Source organism: Balaenoptera acutorostrata, chromosome 1 (genome assembly GCF_949987535.1).
Source record: "Balaenoptera acutorostrata chromosome 1, mBalAcu1.1, whole genome shotgun sequence".
In the NCBI taxonomy this organism is placed as follows: Eukaryota; Metazoa; Chordata; class Mammalia; order Artiodactyla; family Balaenopteridae; genus Balaenoptera; species Balaenoptera acutorostrata.
Genome location: NC_080064.1, coordinates 143,840,556 through 143,866,365, shown reverse-complemented (window position 1 = coordinate 143,866,365; position 25,810 = coordinate 143,840,556). Strand labels below are relative to the sequence as shown.

The 25,810-nt window shown below is 48.9% G+C and overlaps 1 protein-coding gene across 1 annotated transcript in view; it reads left to right on the top strand.

The window, feature by feature from the left end:
- NMNAT2 (nicotinamide nucleotide adenylyltransferase 2) overlaps positions 1 to 25,810 on the top strand; it is a 205,317-nt gene that overhangs the window by 161,710 nt on the left and 17,797 nt on the right. The window contains exons 4-10 of the mRNA XM_007175207.3: positions 6,663 to 6,751; positions 7,547 to 7,614; positions 9,805 to 9,883; positions 13,070 to 13,196; positions 14,753 to 14,833; positions 16,018 to 16,062; positions 20,209 to 20,285. Coding sequence (XP_007175269.1) covers positions 6,663 to 6,751; positions 7,547 to 7,614; positions 9,805 to 9,883; positions 13,070 to 13,196; positions 14,753 to 14,833; positions 16,018 to 16,062; positions 20,209 to 20,285 — 566 coding nt within the window. The remainder of the gene's footprint in view (positions 1 to 6,662; positions 6,752 to 7,546; positions 7,615 to 9,804; positions 9,884 to 13,069; positions 13,197 to 14,752; positions 14,834 to 16,017; positions 16,063 to 20,208; positions 20,286 to 25,810) is intronic.

The window sequence follows — 25,810 nt, the reverse complement described above, 5'->3', positions numbered from 1 at the left end:
TTTTGGTTGGAGCATTTAATCCATTTACGTTCAAGGTTATTATCAATATGTATGTTCCTTTTACCATTTTCTTAATTGTTTTGTGTTTGTTTTTGTGGGTCTTTTTCTTCTCTTGTGTTTCCCTCCTAGAGAAGTTTCTTTAGCATTTGTTGTAAAGCTGGTTTGGTGGTGCTGAATTCTCTTAGCTTTTGTTTGTCTGAAAAGCTTTTGACTTCTCCATTGAATCTGAATGAGATCCCTGCTGGGTAATCTTGGTTGTAGGTTTTTCTCTTTCATCACTTTAAGTATATCCTGCCACTCCCTTCTGGCCTGCCGAGTTTCCACTGAAAAATCAGCTTATAAATTTATGGGGATTCCTTTGTATGTTATTTTTTGTTTTTTCCCTTGCTGCTTTTAATATTTTTTCTTTGCATTTAATTTTTGTTAGCTTAATTAATATGTGTGTTGGTGTGTTTTTCCTAGGGTTTATCCTGTATGGGACTCTCTGTGCTTCCTGGACTTGGGTGACTATTTCCTTTCCCTTGTTAGGGAAATTTTCCACTGTAATCTCTTCAAATATTTTCTCAGACCCCTTTTTTTTCCCTTGTTTCTCTGGGACCCCTATAATTCGAATCTTGGTGCATTTAGTGTTGTCCCAGAGGTCTCTGAGATTGTCTTCAATTCTTTTTATTCTTTTTCTTTATTCTGCTCCTTGGCAGATATTTCCACCATTTTGTCTTCCAGCTCACTTTTTCATTCTTCTGCCTCAGTTATTCTGTTATTGATTCTTTCTAGTGTATTTTTCATTTCAGTTATTGTGTTGTTCATCTCTGGTTGTTTTTTCTTTAGTTCTTCTAGATCTTCTAGAAATGTTAAACATTTCTTGTATTTTCTGAATCTGTACCTCCATTGTATTTCTGAGATTCTGGATCATCTTTACTATCATTACTCTGAATTCTTTTTCAGGTAGATTGCCTATTTCCTCTTCATATAGTTGGTTTTGTAGGTTTTTACCTTGCTTCTTCATCTGTGACATATATTTTGCCGTCTAATTTTTTTTCCTTTTTTTAATGAGTGGAATTGTGTTCCTGTCTTACTGGTTGTTTGGCCTGAGGCTTCCAACACTGCAGTTTGTAGGCTGTTGGGTAGAGCTGGGTCTTGGTGCTGAGATGAGGACCTCCAGGAGACCTCACTCTGAACAATATTCCCTGGTGTCTGAGGTTCTCTGTTAGTCCAGTGGTTCGGACTTGAAGCTCCCACCTCAGGAACTTCAGCCTGACCCCTGGCTCATGAACCAAGATCCTGCAAGCTGGGCAGGGCGGCAAAAAAAAAAAAAAAAAAAAAAAAAGAACAATAACGAAGTAAAAAATAAAATTAGACTAGGAAAGTAACCACTATGTTAGAAAAAATATAAAATTAAAAGTATAGATGAAACGACAACCAGAAGGTAAAACAGAACCACAATAGTAAAAAGGAGGAGGAGAAAAAACAGAAAAAAGGCAGAAAAGGGCTTGGCTGTGGAGGGCGGGGCGTAAGCAGGGGTGAGGTTTTGGCAGTGGGTGGGGCCTATGCTTATTAGCCACAGGGCTGGAAAAGGCAGGGGTGGGGTGAGGTAGGGATTAGGCTCAACAGAACAGAAGGGGCCCAGGCATGCCTCCCACCTCTGGTCTCAGAGGGTGGGGGACCCCACCTGGGAGCCCAGAAGGCTTCCTGGGCTCGAGTGGGTGGGACAAATGCCCTCCACTCCTCTCCTGCTCCTCCTGTCCTGAAGGGTTCCTCCCACCTGCCTCTCCTGATCTCTCCCAGCCTCCCTTCTATGCCCCCAGGACCAACCCAGCCCGGAGGGGACCTCTGAGGGCGTAGGACCCGGCTAGAGAGAGCCGGGCAGACTTCCCTGGCCAATTGGGCAGTGGAAATGCTGAGCCCCCTCCCCCCTGATCCGAGCCCCTGAGGGTCCCTCCAGGCGTGGGAACCCCTCCCCCATCTCAGCCACCCGTCAGGGGCGCCGGTCCTGTCCAGACTCCACTTCTCCTCCCCCCTCAGACCCCAATGTCCTACCGGTTTGCTTGGGGGTTCTTTCCACCTCCTTGGGCGTTGGGGTCTCCCACCAGTGTCCGGCAGGCACCCTAGTTGTGGGGAGACACGAACTCTGCATCTTCCAACACCACCGTCTTGACTCCTCCAAGATTAAGTCCCTCCAGTTTCTTACTTGCCTGACATTCCATTCAAATTAGAGGATAATAAGGCAACAAGTGAATTGCAGAATATAAAACCTAGTGCTATTAGTATAGTCATAAAGTTATGGTCTGAAATATTGATGACATGGCATTGCATTGACACATCCAACTGCAAAGCCCCAGAGGCAAAGCAAACAAAATGTCTGGAGAAAGGAGGAAATCCATGGTCCCTGAACATTCTCTGGGAAGTTTTGATGGGTCATCTTCTTCCTTTATCCCTCATCACCTGGCCCAAAACTTCCTGCCAGGAATGATTGTCTCCTTTAAGGTAGGATATTTCACCACCTTCACTATCCCTTCTGTGAGTTTTTCTTCAAGCTCAGAGCATGTCACTCCCCATGTTCAAAAGCCTTCAATGATTCCCTACTATCTATACTTTTCATCTTTATGGTTATTCTCAATGTATGTCTATTGTTCTCAAACTTGAGAGAGCAAAAGAATCACCTGGGGAAACTAATTTTAAAAGTAGACTAAGTCCCAATCCCAGACATTTTGACTCAGTAACTCTGGATGAGGACCTAAAAATGTGCATTTTAATAGCCTCTCCCTGGTAATTCCAATGCAAGTGGTCCACAGAATGCATGTTGACCAAAGAGTGGCATAAAAGTCACATTCCTTGCCTGGCTTTCAGGACCCTTTGAAATTTGATTCCCACTTGCTTAGCCAACAGTACCCCTCCCTCACCCTCACCCCACCCCTACCAGGCCCCCTACAGCCTAACCCTAGTGGTTAAGACTAAACCAGTTGATAAGCATACTTTAAACTGTGCAATTTCTGAATATTTGCTGGAACTCCTCACACTCCTTGGAAAGACAAAATTACCTCTCTTGTCCCTTTTCCCACGTGCCCTAGTATCTCACAGAGTTCAAAATATAGGTTGCCACGCATTAGTAGGTTGTGACCAGCTTTTTATTTAAATTTGTAATTACTAGAATAGAATGTACTAGAAAACATTGTAACATTTGTTTCATAAACATATGTTTCATAAACATACATATGTATGTATGTATTGTGCCAGGATATAAAATGTATTTCTTACTGTGGGTTGTAGTAAAACACCACCACCAACAGCAACAACATTGAAAGCCACAGCTATAGCACTCACCCAATTTGCCTCTCATTAGAGCCTTCTGTTTCTCCATTATTGTGAACCTTTGGAGAATAATAAATAAAGCCACTCTTATCCCTCTAGGATCCATCATGGTATTTTGTGCTCAGTACATGTTAACTGAATTGATTTGACTGCCTGATCACAATCATGACTCTTCTGTGTTTAACTATTTCAGATCAGGAATCCTTTTTTAGGGTGTAGGGTTGGGGCTATTCCTTTCAAAAATTGCTTCTTTGTGAGACAGTGAGCTTTGGAGCATTGCCAGGGGAAGTGCCCCCTCATCTTGGCCAGAGGGAAAGGATAACATTTTCCAAGGCAATGAGGTTGCTTGGTGCAACCTATTTTTTCCAAGGCAATGAGGTTGCTTGGTGCAACCTATTTCCCTTGGAAATTCTGGAGTGTGGTCTGAGGAATGGAGTGGGTGGCTCTCCGGACAGACACGGCCCAGTGGAAGGAAACCCTAAGGGAAGGTGGCTAGTTGAGCCTTCTAGGTATGAGCATTTGTTGAACAAGCATTACTCAATAAACAAGCCACTGTGCTGAGTGCTTAAGAGCCCAAGAAGTCTTTGGCATGGGTGACAGACTGAACTACTTGTGGATTGCTTTTCTTAAGCCTGTACAGTGTGTCAAGTGGCAACAGAACAAGCCAAGGTTGTTTGAATGTAAATCATCTTACGCTCTGCTTGCTTCTCACGTGTATGTTAACTGCACATCTCCTTTAGCTGTGCATTTGGGACCTCTTCTCTACAGCAAAGTCCCTGGCTTTGAAGAATTCCGTACAGAAGAGGAGTAAAGACACAAACTTTCAGAAACAATTTCCAGATCATATCCCTTGAACAGGATGCACAGGGAGCTAGTAGGTCAGTAAGTCCAGCAAAGGGGGATGTTGCCAGGGCAGGCATGCTGGATGTGGGGTGGAGCTGAGCTTCAAATGAAAAGCTTGGGTAAGTGGAGAGTAAAGAGAGGACACTTTTTCTAAGATAGGGAGACAAAGGAAGGTCTGGCTTATTGCAGCAGAGGATCTGTGACAGCCAAAGCCCATATGGAAATGATCCTAAGGAAGACTGGGGTATAAAGGGCAAAGGGAAGAGAGGAGGGGCTATAGAATTTATTCAGATATCCAAAAGGTTTTGCTACAAGGCCTTCAATTTATTCTTGACCTCAGAATAAGATTTGGAAACTAGTGAAGTAATATCACTCTTTTAAAAGCAAAGATGACACACGTTATAATGTTAGAAACTGACAATACTGAATGCTGGTGAGGATGTGGAGCAACAGGAACGCTCATTCATTGCTGGCAGGAATGCAAAATTGTACACCCACTTTGGAAGATAGTTAGGCAGTTTCTTACAAAATTAAACATACTTTTACCGTATGTTCCAGCAATCACACTCCTTGATATTTACCTGAGTTGAAAATTTATGTCCACTCAAAAACCTGCACATGAATGTTATATCAGCTTTATTCATAATCAGTGAAAACTGGAAGCAACCAAGATGACCTTCCATTAGTGAATGAATAAACAAACTATGGTACGTCCAGACAATGGACTATTATTCAGCAATAAAAAGAAATGAGGGGCTTCCCTGGTGGCGCAGTGGTTGAGAATCTGCCTGCCGATGCAGGGGACACGGGTTCGAGCCCTGGTCTGGGAAGATCCCACACGCCGCGGAGCAACTAGGCCCGTGTGCCACAACTACTGAGCCTGCGCGTCTGGAGCCTGTGCTCCACAACAAGAGAGGCCGCGATGGTGAGAGGCCCGTGCACCGCGATGAAGAGAGGCCCCCGCTTGCCACAACTAGAGAAAGCCCTCGCACAGAAAGGAAGACCCAACACAGCCATAAGTTAATTAATTAATTAATTTTTAAAAAAAAAGAAAGAAATGAGTTATCAGGCCAGGAAAAGACATGGAGGAACCTTAAATATGAATTGCTAAGTGAAAGAAGCCAGTCTGAAGAGGCTACATAGTGTGTGATTCCAACTCTTTGGCATTTTGAAAAAGACAAAACTGTAGAGATAGTAAAAAGATCAGTGGTTACCAGCGGTTGGAAGGAGGGAGAGAGATGAATAGGTAGAGAGCACAGTGGATTTTGAGCGTGGAGAAACTATTCTCTATGAAACCAATGTGGACACATGTCATTATGTATTTGTCAAAACCCACAAAACCATACAACACAAAGAGTGAATCTCAATGTAAACTATGTCCTATAGTTAATAACAATGTGTCAATACGGGCCTATCAAACGTAACAATTATACCCGGCTAATGCAAGATAGTAATAACAGGGGAAATGGGGTGCGTGGCGGGGGGGAGGTCGGAAGATGGGGGGACTGAATACATAGAACTCTATGTACTATCTGCTTAATTATTCTGTAAATCTAAAACTGTGCTAAAAAAAAATAAAGTTTATTAATTACTTTTTTAAAAAAACTTTAAGAGATTTCACATCGAAAGAAAAAAAACAGGCAAATGTGGTGAGAATTAAAATTTTTAAGAGAGCCAGCAGGGTGATCCTGGAAGCTTGCTTGTAAACTACACAGCCAGTTTTGCTACCCAAGCCCCTGTTCCCTTACAGAATCCCTCACCTACACAGTAAATCCACGCCACCTTCCCTCAGCTGTAGTAGCTCAGGACCTGTTGGATTTGTACAATGAACCGCCTTAGAAGAAAGACAAAACCAAAATCTTCATCACTTCTTAGTTTGCTAAATTGACTCATGAAAATGAAATTGGGCTTGTCTGGTAAATTTGGAAAAGCAACATCATGACTTTTTTTCAGCAGAAAAAAAAGGCTTTTCTCTGGCTGAACTTTTCTCAACCAACTGTAATGTTGGTTTTCTGGTCTGATTGTTAATTCTCCCTAATTATGTAGAAGGCCCTTTAAATTTGTTTTGGTGATTTTCCTCTTCTGAGTAACTCCATGAGGCAGTCAGCCCACCTTTCATATTATAAGAAGGCTTCTTCTTTTTTCTTTTTAGAAAATGACTCCTTCACTTTGGAATAATTTCTGCTTGTGATCATAATGGTTAATTCCAATCAGTTGCTCTGTTGGCTTTGAGTGAGGTGCTTGTTTTAAATCTCTCTAAGCTAGTCCAGCACTGGACCTTTAAACCTGGGTTAATCCCCTTGACTTCTAAATCCTTTTGCTTTGGGGGCTGAAATCTGGTTCCATAACCTTTTGAATCACCAATGTTTGCTTTGAAAGTTGGCACTTTCTATTTAAATGGCAAGAAAGATGGGAAATAAGCCTTACAGACCTGAACGTATTGATTTCAATGATCACGTCTAATCCACACCTTTCCTCTTTATAATGTGAGGTTTTCTTCTCTTAATTAGAAAGAGCCAGAGATTATCTACACAAAACTGGAAGGTTTATTGTCATTGGTGGGATTGTGTCTCCTGTCCACGACTCCTATGGAAAACAGGTGGGTTCCTCCTTTGCCCCTCTCCTCCCTAACCCCCCTTCCTGACCCGATGGTTCCTCTGATGTAAAACTGCTCTGCTGCCATCTCTGCCATCTACGATTCCTGGAAACGCAAAACACACATTAGCAGGTGTCCTGCTTCCCATCTCTGGACCACAGTCAGACCTGAGCAAATGGGGGTTGGGCAGCAGCTGGGAGGAACAGCTGCCTGTGACCAGGCCCAGTCAGAACTCATCCATGCCGTGTGACTCAGCACGGATGCCAAACTGGGGGCTGGTAATGGGCTGGGCAATCTTTCCTGGGATTTTAGGAGAAAAAGGCCTATGCCTCCTATAATCTGATTTAAAATTCATTTCCCTGCCCCTCCCTCCCTCCCTGCCACACATCCCAGAAAATCTAGAAGCTCTCCCAGACCTCAATCTCCTCCCCCAGATACAACTTGGTGGGCTCTGGGGAAGTGACCCAGCCAGATGGACCCAGGAAACAAGGCAACACTCACCACGTTAAGTCTCCTCTCTGTGCTGGGTACACACTGGCTTCTTCGGCAGTGGAGGCTCACCTCTGACTCTGATGGGGGAGGAGAGTATACCGCACACACCCTCCATTCTTCCTCTCCCGCCCACCCTGCCACTCTACGCTTGTGTGTGGCAGGGGGACATGTGGAGGGGTCACACCTGCATTCTCTGTCGGCACTGAAAAATGCTGCGCTTTTATAATGGGCTGGCTTGGGATGGAGCCTTAGGGAGTCTGTGGGGACCAGAGTGAGCCTCCCAACGACTGCTCTGTTGCTTCCCAGGGCCTCGTGTCGAGCCGGCACCGTCTCATCATGTGTCAGCTGGCCGTCCAGAATTCCGACTGGATCAGGTAGGGCTGCCCTGATGATGCCAGAGGTGGGTGGCCCAGGGACACCCTGGGAATGGGTGGAAAAAAGGAAGAGTCCCCACAGGAGTGGGGAGGCCAGGGGAGAGAGTAACCCCATGCAGGTGATAATTACGTAAGCATTCTGGGGTGGCCTGATGACTTTATTTTTTAACCAAGCTATACAGCCTGGGGAACTAAAGAGGGAGCTTTTGGTGTTTCATCTGCTCTGGCACGTTTGGATTCAGGAGTATGCTCGGAGCTTCCACAAGCATCACTGGGGTTGGGGTGAGGCAGGGCCAGAGAATCCGAGATGCCTCTCCACTTCCATCCGTACTCACTTCCATGAGCTGTCACCACCTTTCAGGGAAGGTCCCCCGGCTTTGGCTATTTTCCATTCCTGTTCAGGCTTCCTAGGACCCCGCGATGATGGTGGGACAGAGGGGCGGGGCGGGGTGGGGTTGGGGGAGGCAGGCCCAAGCGCTCACGGCCTTTCCCGCAGACGGTCCCTGCGCAGTCTTAAGATGGCAGACACCGTTATCCATCGTTCTTGCAGTGTAATTAAAGCAAACCTCCACGAATTATGCTAATTATGCCCCCCAAAGCACCTACAGTTATAATTTGCATGAGAAGAAGACTTTTTAAAAAAAAATAACGATACACCATTTGTACTGTGATTTCCCCCCGTGGAAAAATAAGCAGCACCTAGAGGTTTCCAGGAAAGGAGAGAAATGAAGGGCCACTGACCTCAGAATGAGGGATGCAGAGTTAGCGGAGAAGAGATGGGGCGGGTGGAAATGGGAGCAGTGAAGAAAAGCGACAATAATAATTAAATAGTGATCCGTGCCATTTGTGTGCAGTGATTTGTGTGAGAAGTGCATGCCCTTTACAGACTTTCTCACCGCCCCCCACCCCCGCCCCGAGACGGAGGTGAAGTTGGGAGACAGCTCAGGAGAAGTCAAGGAGTTTGAGAGGGAGCAGCACATCTGTGGTCAAGTCAGGGTAGAGACGGAGCCTCTTAGCACGGCACCTCATGATCTCAGGGGGAAATGGGGTCCAGTGGGGGAAATACTGAACAGGAGACTGTTACTGCTTGTATGCGATTAGAAGATTCTGAAATAACTCCCTCATTCATTCAACAAATATTCGCTGAGCACTCACTGCCTGCCCTGCACCGCTCCAGGCACTGGGAAAATCAGAGTTCCGCGAACTGAGGTCACCAGAGAGGCTTGGAGCTAGCTCGAGAGATGGGGCGTGGGTGCGCAGAGTCCCTGGACATGGGGGAGCCTGTTTAGCTAGGTCAGGTGTCTGCCCAGCTCAGGGGGGACGGTGGTCAGGGATCTGGGGACTCAGGGCAAGCTGGGTCGCTCAGCGTTTTCAGTTCACGAGATCTCATCTCTGGGAACCTCAGGTGTGCTGTGAGGTGGGGCTAGGGAGGGAATGCTCAACTGCTAAGGACGTGTTTGAGGAACGTCCCAATGTAGCAGCTCGTTAAGTTGGTAATTAAGCCCGAGCGCTGGCTGCATCCGTCAGGGGCTGGATCCCTGCTCACTTTACATCCCGTGGGCAGCAGGGGTTGGCCAGTCTGCGGGGCTGTGCCTTCCGGCCTGGCTGCCGTGCCCACCTGCGTGCCCACAGGGCACCCCGCTGCACAGGGAGTCAGACGTGGGCAGATTCCCCAGTTCGGGTAACTGCAGTCGCCACTTGATGGGGGCCTGGCTCATTTCATTCTTATCACAGTCCTATAAGGTCCAGAGGAGAATTCCCATTTTGCAGGTAAGAATAAGAGCAAGACACTGTACTAAGCACTTTGCATAGAAAACTCATTGAGCCCTTCTAATAACCCTGCAAGAGAGTTATTATTGTTATTCCCATTTTACAGATGGGAAAGTGAGCACCAAAAAAATCACATAACTTTCCCAAAGCCCCACAGTTGGGAAGGTCTGGTGCTGATATTAAACCTGGCCAGACCAGTACCAGCAACTGTTCATGTAAGCCTGTGTCAAACTCCTCTCATTTTACAGTGGGGAAACTGAGGCTCAGGAAGGTGTTTCAAGCCCATGTTTTACCTGATTCAAGGTCTAAGTACATGGTATGACCAGGTCTGCTAAGCTTTTTGAGCCATGTCATTGGAAGGAACCAATAAGCAAAGAGCGTGAGAATGGAAACCAAGGGAAACATCTTTCCTATTGTCAGGGTGGACCCGTGGGAGTGCTATCAGGACACCTGGCAGACAACCTGCAGCGTCCTCGAACACCATCGGGACCTCATGAAGGTAAGCTGGGCCAGGCTCAGGGTTGGGTGGACCCCGGAAGCCGGGCAGGCCAGGGAAAGGATGCTGCTGGCCTATGACCTGGTTGTTTCCTGCTTCTCCGCCAGCGGTGGGGGAGACCAGGCTCCGAGCAGCAGCAAGGAGGGCAGTGAATTAGGGACCCAGAGCAGCACCAGAGGCTGCTTCCTGCCTTGTCCCCCTCCTCGATATGACTTGGGGCAGTTTTCATCTTCTGGCAGTAAGTTCAAGGTGGGATTCAGGAGACCACAGCTGGAAAGCTTCGGAAAGTGAGGAGAGAAGGGGAAGCGAGCAAAGGAGGAGAGAGGGGCACTGGGCGGAGTTACAAGCAGCCGGGTCCTCCTGCCACACCTCCTGGAGACCCATTGGTCCTCTTACCCCAGCGTAGGTTGCCGTGACTGCCGTACTTCATACCCGCAGGCATCGTACTGTCATGCACACTCATTCCTCCTCACAGGAGTCCACGGGCAGACGGTGTTCTCATCTCTGTTTTATTTGTGGGTAAAAGGAAGCACAGAGAGGTGAACCAGGGTATCTGAGGACACACAGTGACTGCCTAGTCCACGCAGATGGCTGCCCAGGGCTTGTGTGGCCGTGCGCAGTGACGAGGACCTGGCTGCTAGGTAAGCACGGGTTCCTCACCCGCCAGCAGCACCAGTGAGCGTGTGCAGAAAGCGCCTTTCACAGATCAATAGCAACCCATCGACTCCCACCGTGCGGGGGGTGAAAAGCGGTGCGATCAATAGCAAGAAGCCTGACCCACCGAGACGAGACGCGATCCATCCTCCCTGCCTCCGCTGACCCGGATGCACAGCCCTCCGCAGCCCCAAACAAGGGTCAGAATGGCATCGTCCTGACACAGGGGGCGCCTCCATCGCATCTGTGTTTGCTGTCAGAGGGGCCTTTCAGAATCTTCTCCTTGGGGAGCCGCCAGCAGCCCCAATCCCCCCCCCCCACTCTCCACCTGCTTTATTTGAACAGATGTGGACTTCTGGGGCTCCAGACCATCCAGGAAGCCAAGAGCAAGAGAAGTGGAGAGGACGAGTTGGCTGTTGCTTCATCTAATAAGCTTTTCCCCCATGGAATTGAAGAAAACCCATCTCCTCTCTTTCTGCTTTCAGAACCCTTCACACACATCCCGAGTCTTTCCTGGTCCCTTTGGAAGGACCCTGACGTAGGGTGGCCCTGACTTGCTCCTCTGGGCTTGTCTCAACAACGGCAGTAATAAAAGACATCCCATCTTACTGTATAAGGATGTATCCGTCAGGAGAGGCTAAGATTCGCAGACATCCTTTGAATCTCAGTGGCTTCACGCTGGGGGCCTGTGCTCCTTCTGGTCACCCAGGAGCCTCAGGCTGCATCACCGAAGGGAGGAATCAGGGACCCTGCAGGCACGCCGGAGCCCTGGCTCTACCAGCCAGAAAGCCTGGCTGCTCTTTTGCTGTCTAAATGTCTGGGCTTCCCGAGCCTTCCCTCTGTTACTCAGGCCCAGAAGCATGAGTCTGGGCCCGAGATGCTTGGCCAAGGACCCCCAGCTTGTTGCAGTGATGGTCACAGGCCGGCAAAGAATGCCAGTCACGATGGCCCCCCACCTTGGAGCGGGAGCTTGGAGCTGCTTGTAACTCCCAGTCTCCCCGGTCCCAGCATCAGGCCGGTGTTCCTGGCCTGGAGAGTGGACCTGTTGGAGAGATAGACACGGGGCTTAATAGGTGATGCAAGGCTTTGAGAACGTGGGAGCCGGTGGAGGGCAGAGCGGGGCAGGTGGCCAGCACCTTTCTTCTCCAGCATAGAACAAGTCGAATGGGACTAATGATGCATGCAGCAAGAAGAAGAAAATCCTCAGCTACCAGACCCGTTATTTCATGAGAATGTGGCATTTTCTTTTCTGGATGTGAAAGCATAATAAAAAGGAGGCAAACTGTCCCTTCCACTCCACCAGCTGCAGCCGCACAGAGAATCCCACAAAGCAGGCTAAGAAGATCCTGTGGTCCCCGACCTCAGCTGGCTCCCAGCTGCGGCTGCTTGCTGTCGTGACCATCGCCTGTCAGGAACATTACAGAAGTGACAGGTCACCCCACAGGACAAATGCCTGCCCTTCCAGGGCTCGGAAGTTCTCACGTTCTGCTCTGCCTGCACGGTGGTGTGTGGAAGATGCCTTTGGAGGGTCGCCATCAATCCTGGGACTTGGTGTCCTCTGGCAGCAGGACTCAATAACCCAGAAAGGGTGGTGGGCCAGGGATTGAGGGGAAGCTGGCTTTCAGGGAAGGGACCTTGAATAAGCAACAGCCCTATGAAGCTGAACAGATTGAAAAATCACCCTTTGTTTCTCTGTTGCCCAATAGCTCCACTCCCCGCGGGCAAGGGGGGGTTGCTTCTGGGTCAGCTGTGAAGAATGCTGCGTTATCAGCTCTGTGTTTTCTGTAGCACTAGAGAGAAGCAGCAGGCCAGATAACACAGGACAATGGATAATACACATAGAATTTCCATTTGGCTCTGGAATGTGTATTCACACTCTGAGCAGGCGCAAGAGTTCCCAGAACCCCGCCCCTCTTCCTGCAGCACAAACACATCCTGCTCTGCCTGGCACTGCTCCCCAGCTTGGCCCTGTCATTGGCATCTCTGGCCTGGAGAGGCGGCAGGTGGTGATAGCGCCTGGTGTTTGCACGACCTTTCCCAAGCTTGCACAGCCCTTTTGCAGACATGACCTCATTTGAGCCCCGTGAAGCAGGCAGGGAGGGCAGGCATGCATGTTCCACAGAAGGTCACAACATGTACAAGGTTCCTGCCAGGTGCCAGATGCTCTAAAGGCGCTCTGTGTATGCTCGCTCGTGTAATCCTGCCGCAGCCCAGAAAGGTGGCTCTTTTGCCTCTCTGTGTTAGGCTCTTGAGCTGAGGTTCAAGGGCAGGTAACTATCCAAGGTCACACAGCCAGAAGGGGGCAGAGCTCAAACTTGAACCCAGGTCTGTGAAACAACACAGCCCACGCGTTTCCCATCGAGCTCTCTCACCTCCTGCTAGCCTAGTGTGGTCACAGGGTGTGGCTGGGTCTAGAACCCACCTCCAGCCCCCTTTCTCAGTTCCAGGACACCTGACCATGATGGACAACTGGGAAATGCTTTCATAAGTCTCTTGGGCTAACGACGCTGACTCTGCCCTTCTTCCTTCCCCCAGCGGGTGACCGGCTGCATCCTCTCCAATGTCAACACACCCTCCATGACGCCTGTGATTGGACAGCCCCAGAATGAGACCTCCCAGCCCATTTACCAGAACAGCAATGTGCCCACCAAGCCCACTGCAGGTAGGGGAACATTGGTGTAGAGCAGGGGCTCTCAAACTTCAGAATCGCCTGCAGGGCTTGTTAAAATCCAGATCGCTAAGCGCTGCCCCAGAATTTGATTCAGTGGGTCTGGAAGAAGGAAGAGAATTTGCATTTTTAAAAAGTCAATGCTGATGCTCTGGTCCAAGGACCATACTTTGAGAACTCTCAATGTAGGGCATCAGAGAGAAATCGTCACAGTGATAGAGACAGGAACAGAGACAGAGAGAGACAGGGGTGATGGTGTGTATTTTAATATAAATATGATTGCCTTAAGTGGGAATTAAAGACAAAAGGGAGCATTTTTCTCTGCCTTTTCTAAGGAGGTTGAGGATCTTGCCAAGGTCACACAGTAAGGAAGTAGCAGGGCCAGGAGTTAAACCCAGACAGTCTGCAGCCAGAGTCCCACACTCTTAGCCATCCCTTCACTGACAAAGAGCAGGGGTGCCCCAACATTTACCCAGCACCTAGTACTATATGCTTGCACGGTGCTCAGTGCTTTACACGGGTTCTCATTTAATGCGGTAATTCTGTGATATAGATATTATATTCCCATTTACAAAGAGAAAACTGAGCTTCAGAGAAGGTGAGTAATTTGCCTAAGGTCACACAGCTCAAAAGTAGAAGAGCCAGAATTCATATTCAGGACTGTCTGATTCCAAGGTCCATGTTCTTCCTAATATTTCCTTCCAGGCCAATTGCAAGAGACAGATCCTGGTATTACTTTTCAAGCCTAGAGACCATAATCTATTTGGTTATCAGTCTATCATAAATAAGGTAATTCACAAGGATGAGCCAGAATTTCATAGTTTGCATATAGCTACATCTGGGGGCTCAGAAAACTTCTCTGGATTAGAGCTCAGAAAGATCACTGAAAACCAGATCCCTCTCAGCCAAAGTAGGATGTCTGATTATTCTAAACACCATCTGAAAGGGAAGGAAGGCCTTTGCTCAGCAGAAATTACTCCAAATGAGTTCTTTGCCACAGGCCGAGTCTCCGTGGATTTGGGTGTTACTGTTTAGTGTTGGGGGTGGCTGAGGAAATGCACATGATATTAAAAAACGAAAAATGCAAACAGGGCACAGGCCCTTTAAGTGTAGACTATGATCCAATTTATGTTACGTAGACATATCTGCATTAATACACATAATAAAAATGGAAGAAAATTAAAAATATACGCATACTTTAGTGGTGGTTATCTCTAGCAGTGGAATTATGGGTGCTTTCTATTTTCCTTTTTATATATATTCCTCTTCCATATTTTCCAATTTTTCAACAGTGTAATAACACGACCAGAAAATAGATTCCCATCTAGGGCTCAGAATGCTTGTGCCTTGGACTGGGAATGAGAAGAGGGAATTTGGGCTGTCATATTTCTGTTCTTTCTTTCCACCCTCCTACTGCCTCCATGACCCAACCCCTGCCCCTCCAGGGCAGCCCCACTGTCTACAGTTTCCCAAATGTGGGACTGACGCGACTGTGAGTTGTGAGTGGTTCTCTCCGTCTGTCCCTGTCTGTCTTGCTCTCTCTCCCATAGCCAAGATCCTGGGAAAGGTGGGAGAAAGCCTAAGCCGGATCTGCTGTGTCCGCCCACCGGTGGAGCGCTTCACCTTTGTAGGTAAGGGAGCAAGGACCTTCTTTACCAATCCCTCCTCTTTTCTTTCCCTCCTCCCTTTGTTCATTCACCAGACAAGCCCCAGCACCTGCTGTGGGATGAGTATTTATAGAGCAAAAATTGGGAGAGAAGAGAGGATGTCACCAGGCCTGCAGGGCCAAGGTGTGATGGGAGCCCAGAGGCGCGATCATCCTGGCTCAGGGATCCTGGAGACCTTCCCCACTCCTCTCCCCTCCTTGGGCTGTTCTGGTCCTTCCCTCTATAGGATGTGTCCACCTGCCTGAGAGTTCTCGGAGGCCCAGCATCCTCCCTCAGGTCCTCCCAGCTCTGGCAGTGTCAGTACTCCTGCTGAGAGGCTAAGAACACACAAGCCCTTTCCTTAATTTTCTCCATTTTTTGGCTGCTCCCCTAAGGACTCAGCATAGATGAGAATAGCTGCCTCTGGGGCTCTTTCTCCTACAAACCCCAAATTCGACTCTGCAAGAGCTGAAGGTCTAGCCCCCATTCCTTTGACTCTTTGGGGCTGACTTCTGCCATTTCTCAGATTTCCAACCTTGAATAGGAACTAAGAGGGATGGTTGAGGAGGCAGGGGGCCAGGGTGGCATCTCCGTGGTGCTCTGCACACCGTGTGCCCCATGTGGGCGTGCACACTCAGAGCACATGGTAAAGCCTCTGTCTTTCACATCTTTCCCGGCCTCTCCATCCTGCCACGTGAAAACTCTCAGCGTACTCAGTTTTGCTTGTTCTTTGAACCAGAACGCTGAACGAGAGAGGGCCACCTCCGTGTGACGCTACAAGCTGTCACCCTAGGTTCAAGGAAGTTGCTCCTGTGGCCAGCCTCCCCTAAATACAGAAGGAAACAAAAGGCGCTCGGCATGAGCACGTGTGTGTCCGTCATTGGCAACCCAGCCGGGCTGTCCAATTCTGAAAGTCCCAGAACAGTGAATCCTGCCGCTGGAGCCTGAGGAGATGCTTCCTCTCCATTTACGCTACTCAGATGTCCCTACTCCCACCCAGTCACCCCTCCCTGCTCCCACCCAGCCGCCCCTCCCTGCTCCCACCCAGCCGCCCCTCCCTACTCCCACCCAATCACCCCACCCCGGGTCCTCCCTCCGAGTACAGAACGCGCATCAGGTACCCGGAAGTTGGTTCCCTGATGCTTCTGCATTTCCTCTTTCCTCCCTAGATGAGAATGCCAATCTGGGCACAGTGATGCGGTACGAGGAGATTGGTGAGTGGGGCTGGGCAAGTGGGAACATTTGGGGCCACCTGCCTCCACCGCGGGCAAAGTGGGGGAGGGGAGAGCCTTGCCAACCCTGGGTGGTGTTTGCAGCAGGGTCTGCTCTTAGAGGGATAATTGATTGTTCCCAAGCTAAGATCATATTCTTAGTCATCTCTCCTTTAACATCTCCATACTAGATTCAGGTAGGTTCCCAGGAGGAAGGACGGGATGAGTTGGTAATTTTCCCTTCGGAGCCTCTTCTCCCTCTTTCAAAAGTCATGGAAGTTGAGTTCATTGCCAGCCAGAGAGACTCTTCTCTTGCCCACAGCACTGTGCCTGCGGCAGGAGAGCTCCCCTACCTTCCTCACCAGAGGATTCCGGCGTTTGGAGGATGAGGAGGAGAGACGGGGCAGAAAGCCACATCTATGACCTCCCCCGCAGCCTTGAGTAGAGACTAAGGCCCCGACTGTGTGTGAGGGCAATGAAGTCCCTGAGCCAGAGCAGGTGGAAGGTGGTTACACGGAGCTGTCAGGATGGGAAGGAGCTAACCCCCCACAGAAGTGAGCTGAGTCCTGGGCAACCCTAGGAAACAAACCAGGAAACAGATCTTTCCAAGGTTCCAGAATAAGTTAGAGACACAAGTATCTGAAGCCGGGTAAAGGGCAGACAGCAACAGTGGAGCTGGAGCTGATGCAGGTACCAGGTGACAAGGAGGGTCAGTGACAGCTGGAATGCTTGAAATTCTAGGATAAGGGGCAACCTGGTGTCCAGCTGACATGCTTAATCTTCAACTCGAGCTACAGAGATGCTCCAGGCACCCCCTCCTAGAGATGGAGGTTTGGGGTTGCACCTGGGCACTGGGTTCTCCCAGGAGGCCCAGCAGATGTGATGTCATTTCAAGGAACTTCTCTGGGGCCTGTCCCCTGATCCCAGGCAGTGGTGCACCTGAGTTGGCTCATATTTATTCGCCAGAGCCATTTGTAAAATTTTCAGGGATCTTACCAACCAGTTGTTAAACGCAGCCTATACTAAAAATTAAATTATATTAAGTAACAGTTAAATACATTGTATTCAAAAACAAAAGTATTAAGTACTCAAAACTCCTCATTTCCCAATTCTTTTATCAAGTTTTAATAGGCTTTATTTACCAGCACATGGCTGTCTGAGGACCACAGGAAAGGGCGCCTGCCTTTCTGGATGCTTCCCAAAGCCAGCAGGAAGAAGCATGCAACCCCAGGTTCCACAGCCCCAAACACCCAAAAGCCCTGCAGTTCCACACCTGGCCAGGAACTACCTTCCCAGGGAGGAAGTCTTCTCCACCAGACCAGCCGAGCTCAGATCAGTCTTCAGACCTTCAGCTCTATTTCAATGTATATTTTCCTCCGACACCTTGTTCCAGGAAGAATGCGTTGTGGCCCAGCTTCAGCTGGGACCTCTCTACCTTCCCAGCACCCAGGGCCTATGTATCAGGCTGTTCCGCCCAAGGGAGTTCCCCCTCCTACGGAGAGGCGATGCGATGGGTGTTTGTTTGTATGGCCACGCTCCTAGCTCCTAGCACTCCACGTTTACCATCTCACTGCAGCCTTGTGAGGGGCAGAGCTAGTCTTAGCCCCATCTTACTCCTCTTTCAGAGAAAGGAAAGCTGAGTGGCCTCAGCTGTCTGGATGGATTCGTGGCCTCGTGTAGTGCAGGTGGCAGCTGCCTCAGTGTGCAGTGGGTACTGGAAGGGGCTGCAGGGCCTGGGGTTTTGCATAACCCGGATTCCCGGGAGGAGAGTGTGGCTGGAGAGTGCTGATTCTGGCTCCCTGGATCCTGAACTGGGGAAGGAAGTTGGACCCAGAGGAGGTCCCAGGAAGGGAGCTTGCCTGGCCTCTAGACCACTGTGCTGTGAGGCCCTCTGGCTCACAAGTCCCCTTTTTGAAATCCCCTTGCACGCTTCACGAAAAGGAAAAAGCCATTTCTCCTAGCTCAGTTAGCATCGATGCCTCCATTTCCACTTCCTTAACCCACTGACTGCTCCCGAGGCCTGCCCCAGACCCAAGGCTTATGGGCTGAAAACACGTACCTTAGTCTCAGATGATAAACCTGAGAAACCACTGCTGCCCTCCAGCGGCCACACGTGGGATTCCCAAGCCCTGCCAGGGCCTCTTGGTCTGTGACAAATCCATCTGTTCCAGTGCTGCAAGCAAAGGTGGAAACCCCGCGCTTTAACTTGATCTGCTTTGGCTTTAAAAATAATCCTACATTATTTTCAAGTGAGAAAGTGAGTCTCTGGCTTGGGAATAGAAAAGAGATTCATTTCCATGGCTGTAGAGCAGGGTTTCTCAACCACGGCACTGTTGACAGTGGGGACCAGATAATCCTGTGTCATGGGGGCTGCTGTGTGCTGTGTAGACTGTTGAGTGGCATTCCTGCCCTCTAAGCACTAGGGGCCAGCGGCACACCCCTCTCTCCAGTCTTGACAACCAAAGAAGTCTCCAGACATTGCCAAATTCCAGAGACAAAATCGCCCCCAGTTGAGAATCACTGATGGAGAAGAAACTGAGGACCAGCATGTCGTCTGGAGACGGCCAGCTAACTGAACTCTTAGGCCCACAGTTACAGAGCTTCAGCCTGTCAACAGAGAACTGACCTGGAATTCTGGGTGGCTCCAAGCCGGAGACAGGGAACAACAGGATCCCAGAATGAGCCCGGTCTGGCTCCTCTCGGCCATCCGAAGGCTGGTGGCCTAACACAGAGGGAGGCACCACTGACCAGGGCCTCCATGCTGCAAGAGACAAGGCCACAATCGCCATCCCGGACTGCCATCCCAGAGCGCCCAGAAGGCTCTTAGACAGCCTGCCCGCATGGCCTCTGCGGTCAGCCTGTCTGTTGTTCACTCATTCAACACATCCCGAGCACCTACTGTGCACAGGTCACTCTGCCAGGCCCTGGAGATATAAAGATCAATTAAGGTCCCTGGACATAAACAGACCATGAGACTACAGTGTGACGTGGAGGAGAGGGGAGAGGGGAGGCTGCAGGAATATTTAAGAGTTAAGACCCCAGGGCTCCATGGGGCTCCCTGAGTATGGGCTGCACTGAGCTGGGACCGTGAGATGCTCTCACTGTCTGTCGCCAGCCCAACAGCCTTCCACTCAGCCTGCAGCCAGGGCGAGCTCACCACCTGAAAGTGCTCGTCAGGTCCCTGAGCTAGCTACAGGGTCTGAGGCGGGCAGAGCTGCCGCCCATCTCTCGGCCTCAGGGTCCAGGGTGGCAGCGTTCTCTGGAAGGTTCAGAGCGGGGCTGTCTCACTGTTTCAGGCAAGATACCCACAGCCACAGCCTCTTGATGGAAGGGCCTGGGATACCCGGGAACCAGACGCACCACCTGCATCCCAGCCCAGGTGGAAGTCTCTCCCCACGTGGTTCTGAGAATCCCAGGATTCTTTTTCCCCCTGTTGCTCAGTGTTCATGCCCCGGTCAGTTTGCTGCCTGTTTTAAATGACAGCGGCCTCACTGGGGAAATTCAGAGTGAGCTTAATGAGGGAAGAAAAACAAGTGACAAGCAAGAAGTACGCCTGGGAGTCAGGAAAGTGGGGGGCAGCCTCACTCCTCAAGCCCTTTGCTGAGGACAGTGGCCATGTAAATAGAGGACATCCGATGAGCTGAGCTAGCTGATGAATTGAGGGTGTGCTCGGGGTCCCCTGCCGCCCATCACATCAGGTGCTTGTGACGAGACAAACCCCAGATAATGCACAGCAGCCGAGAAGCCAAACTCCACGGGCACTTCGGTTTGATATGGAGCAAAGGAAACCCTTAGACCTCACACTAGGCATGTAGCTGGCTCAGTCTCTGTTTGGGTGACCAGCCATCCTGGTTTAGCATGGAAACCCATCCTGGAAACCCCTCAGTACCAGCAAACCAGGACAGTTAGTCTCCCTCTCTGCGCCATTCCTCCTGCAGGGAATGAGGGTGGTCTGTAAATGAGCCTGGGGGAGGGGTGAGCAGAGGTTTCAGCACGGCACACGCCGTGGTGCAGAGGTGCCTGGAAGAACTGGGCTCTGGAGCCCCAAGGATGGGACACTTCTGTGTTCAGCGGGGGAAGAAGGCTGAGACTTGAATGTTTCCCAGGCCTCCACTCACTCCCTTTTCAAACTTTGTTCCCCCTCCTCAGAGCTGCGGATCTTGCTGCTGTGTGGCAGTGACCTTCTGGAGTCCTTCTGCATCCCAGGGCTCTGGAATGAGGCAGATGTGAGTAGCAAGGTTATGGCCTGTGCACAGCTGGCGTGGGGATGGATGGGGAGGGGGCACTCGACTTTGACCTGTAGTCTTCCCTCCTCACACAGGAGGGCAATGGGCAATCCATTCACATCATGATGGAAGAAAATTCTCAAAGCAGCTATACTCCAATAAAACTTAGTTTAAAAAATTAAATTAAATTAAAAAAAAGAAAATTCTCACCTACCCCCAGGTTTATCTCGTCCTGTATTTTTATACTCACTCCTCCTCATGCTTGCTCCTGGAAAGCCCCTGGGAAAAAAAGCAATCTGAGTCATAGAATACCTTCTCCAAGTAGTGCTTGGAAGGTGTGTGCTGGTGGGGAAAGATGGGGGAGGGAGGAAGTTTTTTAAAAAGCCTTTGCCCTTTTGAAATGTGTGTGTTTTGTTTTCCTTTGATTCTTTTGAAGAGGTGGTAAATACCACCCTAGAATTCCCTTAACAAGAGAAAAGGGGTCAAGAGGGGAAAAGTTAATAGCAAAAGGTCAGTAGGATCCTTCTGGCAATTGACTAGGGATAGAGGGAACTAGGAAGTTAAACTTATACCATTTAGAAGCTCAGTGGACATCTTTTGTACCAGATCTGACAGAGATGGTCTTAAACTAGCTAATTCATGAGTTACTCACCCTTCAGACGTACATTCATTTTTGTTCTTTCATTAATTCATTCATCTGATAGCCAGAGCTAATGCTAGCTCCCAAACCCATAGCCCTTTGAAAGTTGGATTCTCAGGGCAGATATTCTAGACCTAGTACTTTTTCATTACTTACTGTGTGACCCCATGCAAATCACTCAACTCCTCTGGGCCTTGGTTGTTTTTTTTAAATCTATAGAATGTTATCTGTAGCATTTGGAGATTTTTAAAGAAATAAACAATACAGTCCCTGCCCCCAAGTATCAGGTACCACCTGGTACCAAGTATTACCACCTGGTAAGATGTCTGCATATGAAAATTTTTCATGTATATATATGTCTCTGAAGAGAGAGAGAAGTAGAGAACCTTCAGGGTTAAACTCAAGATTCTAGTTCTGCTCCAACACAGCTCATGACAAAATATATTCCGAGCATCAGTTTTTCCCATCTCTAAAATGGGCATCCTAATAGTACCCATCTCATAGGGTCTGGGGAGAATTAAGTGAGATTATCCATGTAAAGTGCCCAGCCTAGCACCTGACACACAGTGACATACAACAACTGTTAATAAGTGAATTTACCTAAATAGACACATAGATAAACACATAAATATTCAAGGTGAAGGGCATAGATGCTAGCCTGCTGTGGGGTAACCAAGAGTGGAGGCATAGTTTCAGGGAAGCAGATTATACTGTGAAGTCCTTTCCTCTCTACCCCTGCACAATTTCCTGCAGGTGAAATTTGAAACCTCTTTTCGGTTCTGGATTAAGTGGCTTAATTAACTTTTACTTTCCTCTCTACTTCACAAGTTGCTTTGAAAGCAAAAAGTAATGCGGGGTAAGTTCTGTACAAGATTTCAGCAAAGCTCTTTCAAGAATCCAGGCAAATCCGGGCAATTGCCTGAGGCCCCATCCCATGGGGAGTTCCTGGCAGCCCGGGAGCAATTTAGGGGGGTGAAATTGACAGGGGCAGCAGCCTGAGCGGCCGCTGCATGAACAGGACGTCTCTAGGGCCTCTTTGCTAAGTGTGACTCTCAAGGGCAGACCCCGCTTTCTGGAGCCTGAAATTGACACAACCGGGGGCCCTTGAAGCACGCCAGTCCCTCTGTGTTCCTCCCAGAGAGAAGGCCGACTGCAGGGCCTCTAATTTCTCTCCGACATGGCTGCTGCTGACGTTGTCAGATCCCACATTCAGAGAACCAGGAAAAAGAGCCCCAGGTCACTCCTCTTCCAGTTGGTCCCTGATGCTGACATGACATGTTGGTTACAAGAAAAGAATTGAAAAACCGATAGCTGTGGATTTACTGGGGCTGTGGTAGTGGAGGTGGAGTGAGACCCTCATCTGTTCAACCATGTTCCCACCTGACGGGTCATCCTGGAGATCGGAGCACCCAGCCCGGCCGCTCCCAGAGGCACAGCAATTCCAAACCAGCAGGGACCCCACATCTGTCCTGTTCAGCGTGCTGAGAATTCCAATCCACAGCACAGGCGGAGGGAGACTGGCTGAAGCGGACCCTCAGGGCTCACTCCAGATGGTTCTCTAGAGCCTAGAGCTCTACCTCCCACCCCCGCCCAACCGATTGCTCAGTTCCCTGATTCCACTGACCGTGAATCTGTGGGGTCCTTAGAATCATGACAGCCGAGGGAGAGGCAAAAAAAAAAAAATCAAAATCAAGGAGCTGTTTCCTTATGTAACAAGTGTGAATTTCAGGCCACAACAGAAGTGTGCCAGAAATATCACAATTTATTTAAATCACGTGAAAATTCAACTCCAAATCACCATCCCAGGGATGATGGAAAGTTAGGCTCAGTCATTACTGACTAGCAGAACCTGAGAGGCTCTCGTGGGTTCTGAACGTGAACATCCGTTCATCAGGGTCGCCACAGACATCTTCCCTATGGGGGCCTTCGCGGTCCAGTGAGGTGGATGGCAAGCTACTCCAGGCCCACCTGGGGCATGGGACTCCTGGCTGAGTCTGGAAGGCCCCGTGCTGGGCCCAACCCACCTATGATCCTGGCCCTATTTTCTTCTGTGGCTTTGCCCTTAGGGTGCTGTCTGGGAGGGAGGAGGGGGTGGGCTTCACAGCTCTCTAGCTTCTTTGTAGTGTGGAAGGGGGGCAGCTGAACCTCTTCTTTCTATTCTGAAGCTATCTCCCCTATTTTCTCTCCCCTCCTCTGGACATCTAGGGAAATCTCTTCAGTGGTTTAAAGCCATTGACTTCAAAACGTACTATTTTCTGCCGTGAAAACTCCTCTCATAAAGGGTCTGGTTCTCTGCTAGAAATAGGGTGGGGATTGGGCAAAGGCATATATAGGGAACATGAAACTAGTTAGTAACTCAGTGAATTATCCCACTGTCCGTATGTGGGGAAAGTTGGAGCTCAGGGTCTAGAAAAGGAAGGTCTTTCTTTCAAGACTGGTACAGGTGAGCCCTGCTTATTCTAATAGAAAGTTCTAGCCTCTGGAGTTTGCCTGGAAGCGGCCCATTTCAGGGATCTCTGTTCCTAACCATGAGATTACCAGGCATCAGGTATGTGAGACCCACTTCTATCCCAGGTTTCATTCTTTTATTCAACCCTTTATCAGAACACATTTCTTTTTATCACCTGGTGTCCCAAGTGGTACTTGCTGGCCACAGACCTGTGCTCAGTGACCATGAACCTGAAGCCTTGAATCTGCCAATGATGGCACAGGAGGGTGGGGAAGAGAACCAAGTTTCCTGGAAAAGTCCTAGACCCTTGCTCTGCGTTCCAGTCTCTCCAGAATCCTCAGGAACAAACCAAGAGAGAAGCCACTAGTTCAGACAGGTCTGGGAGACATAGAAGCCCCACCATCCTTCTGTAAAGAAAGCTCAGTGGGGACCGTGGAGCAGCAATGCCCCACCCAGGCTGGAAAGCAGCTGGGACAGTCTGTTCTACAGTAGGGCTGCCAAGCCCTCTTTCGACACAATCACAAACTCTCCGTTGAGTCAGTCTTGCTCTTTCTTTTGATTTGGATTCCTGAACCTATGCTCTCCGTCCAGAAATCTAATTACACAACTAAAGGAACAACCCATCCCCACCCAAACACATCCCCTGGGCATTTCCCAACAGACACAAAAATCCATCAGCCCATAGTGGATTCTGACCTTCTCTGACCCGTGACACACCCCTTCCCCTTACATTCCATGGGGAGAAAATTCCATACATATACATCATGTTTCTCTCTATGGAATACAAAAGAGTTGCTTGTGTGGCCTGGCAGTTGGCATTTTCATTCTTGATTCCTGACAGAGAGCAAGGTCCAGTTTCCTGGACCAGCCTTTGGAGTTTGGGACCAGCCTTTGGAGTTAGGGATCTTTGCTATGCCTCATCCTGACACCAGCACCAAAGCACATATCCAGCCATGGACCGGGGTCTATGGGAAGTCAAGGCCAAAGCCTAAAGGGTCAGCCATGGACAGATTTGTGAAACAGGAAACTCTTATCCTCACTCCCCTCCCCCAGACAAAACCCATCGTCTAGGGATCTGATGCTGCCATCTGCTTTGTCCGTCATATTATAATGGAAGGCAGTCTGGCAATTAATTCTGATTCAAGCATTCTTTCGTTCAATCAATCTTTCAGCTGATACTGAGTGCCCAGTATGAATATAAGCACGTTGTTTGTCCTTGCAGCACTTGCAATCTAAAAATATCTTACAGTTTTTATTCTATTAGTTCTTTATATTACATGAAATAAAACATATAAAAAGTTTAGAAGAGTTCTTGAACCTAGTAAGCAGTCAATAAATGTTGGCTGTTATTTATTCATTGGTTTTAAAATATTTATTGAGTACCTGCCATGGGCCAGACACTGTTCTAGGGCTGGAGGAACGGAGAAAACAGAATAGACGAAGTTCCCCACCGTTGTGCACTGTGCTTTCTAATGGGGAGACACAATAAACACTTAGCTTGTTTCTCGTGGATTGTCTCAGTTAACCACCGGAACACTCCTGAAAGTGGAATCTCGGTTCCCATTTATAGGTATGGAAACCAGGGCTCACATGGATTGTGACTTGTCCAAGACCACTTAGCTATTAGCAGCAGAGCAGGACTTGGCATACATTCAGATCTCTAATCCAGATAAGACAGACAAGTGGGAAGAATGATGTGAAATTCATAGCAGGCCACAAGGGAGGGGGTAGCACTTGAGCTGGGCTTTGAATAATGGGCAGGATTGGGTTAAGTGGGTACAAAAAGAAGGGCTTTTGAGGTTGAGAGAAGGTTGTAAAAGATCCAGTGGTGGGCATAAGACCTTTTGGGGAGTTGGTTCTGGCTGGTTGAAATAGAAGGTTTATCTTGGTCCTTATCTGGGAGACTTTTGACTTTTCAGCAAGCAGGCAAAATCATTCAGTTTAATGATTAAATGTATTCACTGCTTGAGAATGGTATTTGCATTTTAAATGAGCAAGGGTCAATATTTAACTCAAAGGAATGAAAACCCAAAGGTGGAACATTAAGCACCAGAGATGGGCCAATGAGGAAACTGTTTTTTCTTTTTTTCTTTTTCTTTCTTTTTGCACTTCTCAAAGCCCAACATTCCACAGGCTGGCTCTAATTGGCTGTGTTCTACGTTTTTCCAGCCAACCAGGCATGGGCTAACTGCTTCCTACATCCACCAGCTATGGGAAAACAACCAAAGAAAATAAACAGAGGAAGAGCCTGGGGCACTAGCCACTCCAGAAGAAATCCCAGGGCTCCAGGATAAATGGAGCAAAGACAAACATTTGGTTTTTCAGGCTCAGATGGTTTTTATCAGACAGTCCAGCCCCAGCCAGGAAGCCCAATGGACACTTCCACCCCGGGGATTAGGTCTCCACACTGATAAGCCTGATGCCGTGTTTCCAGCT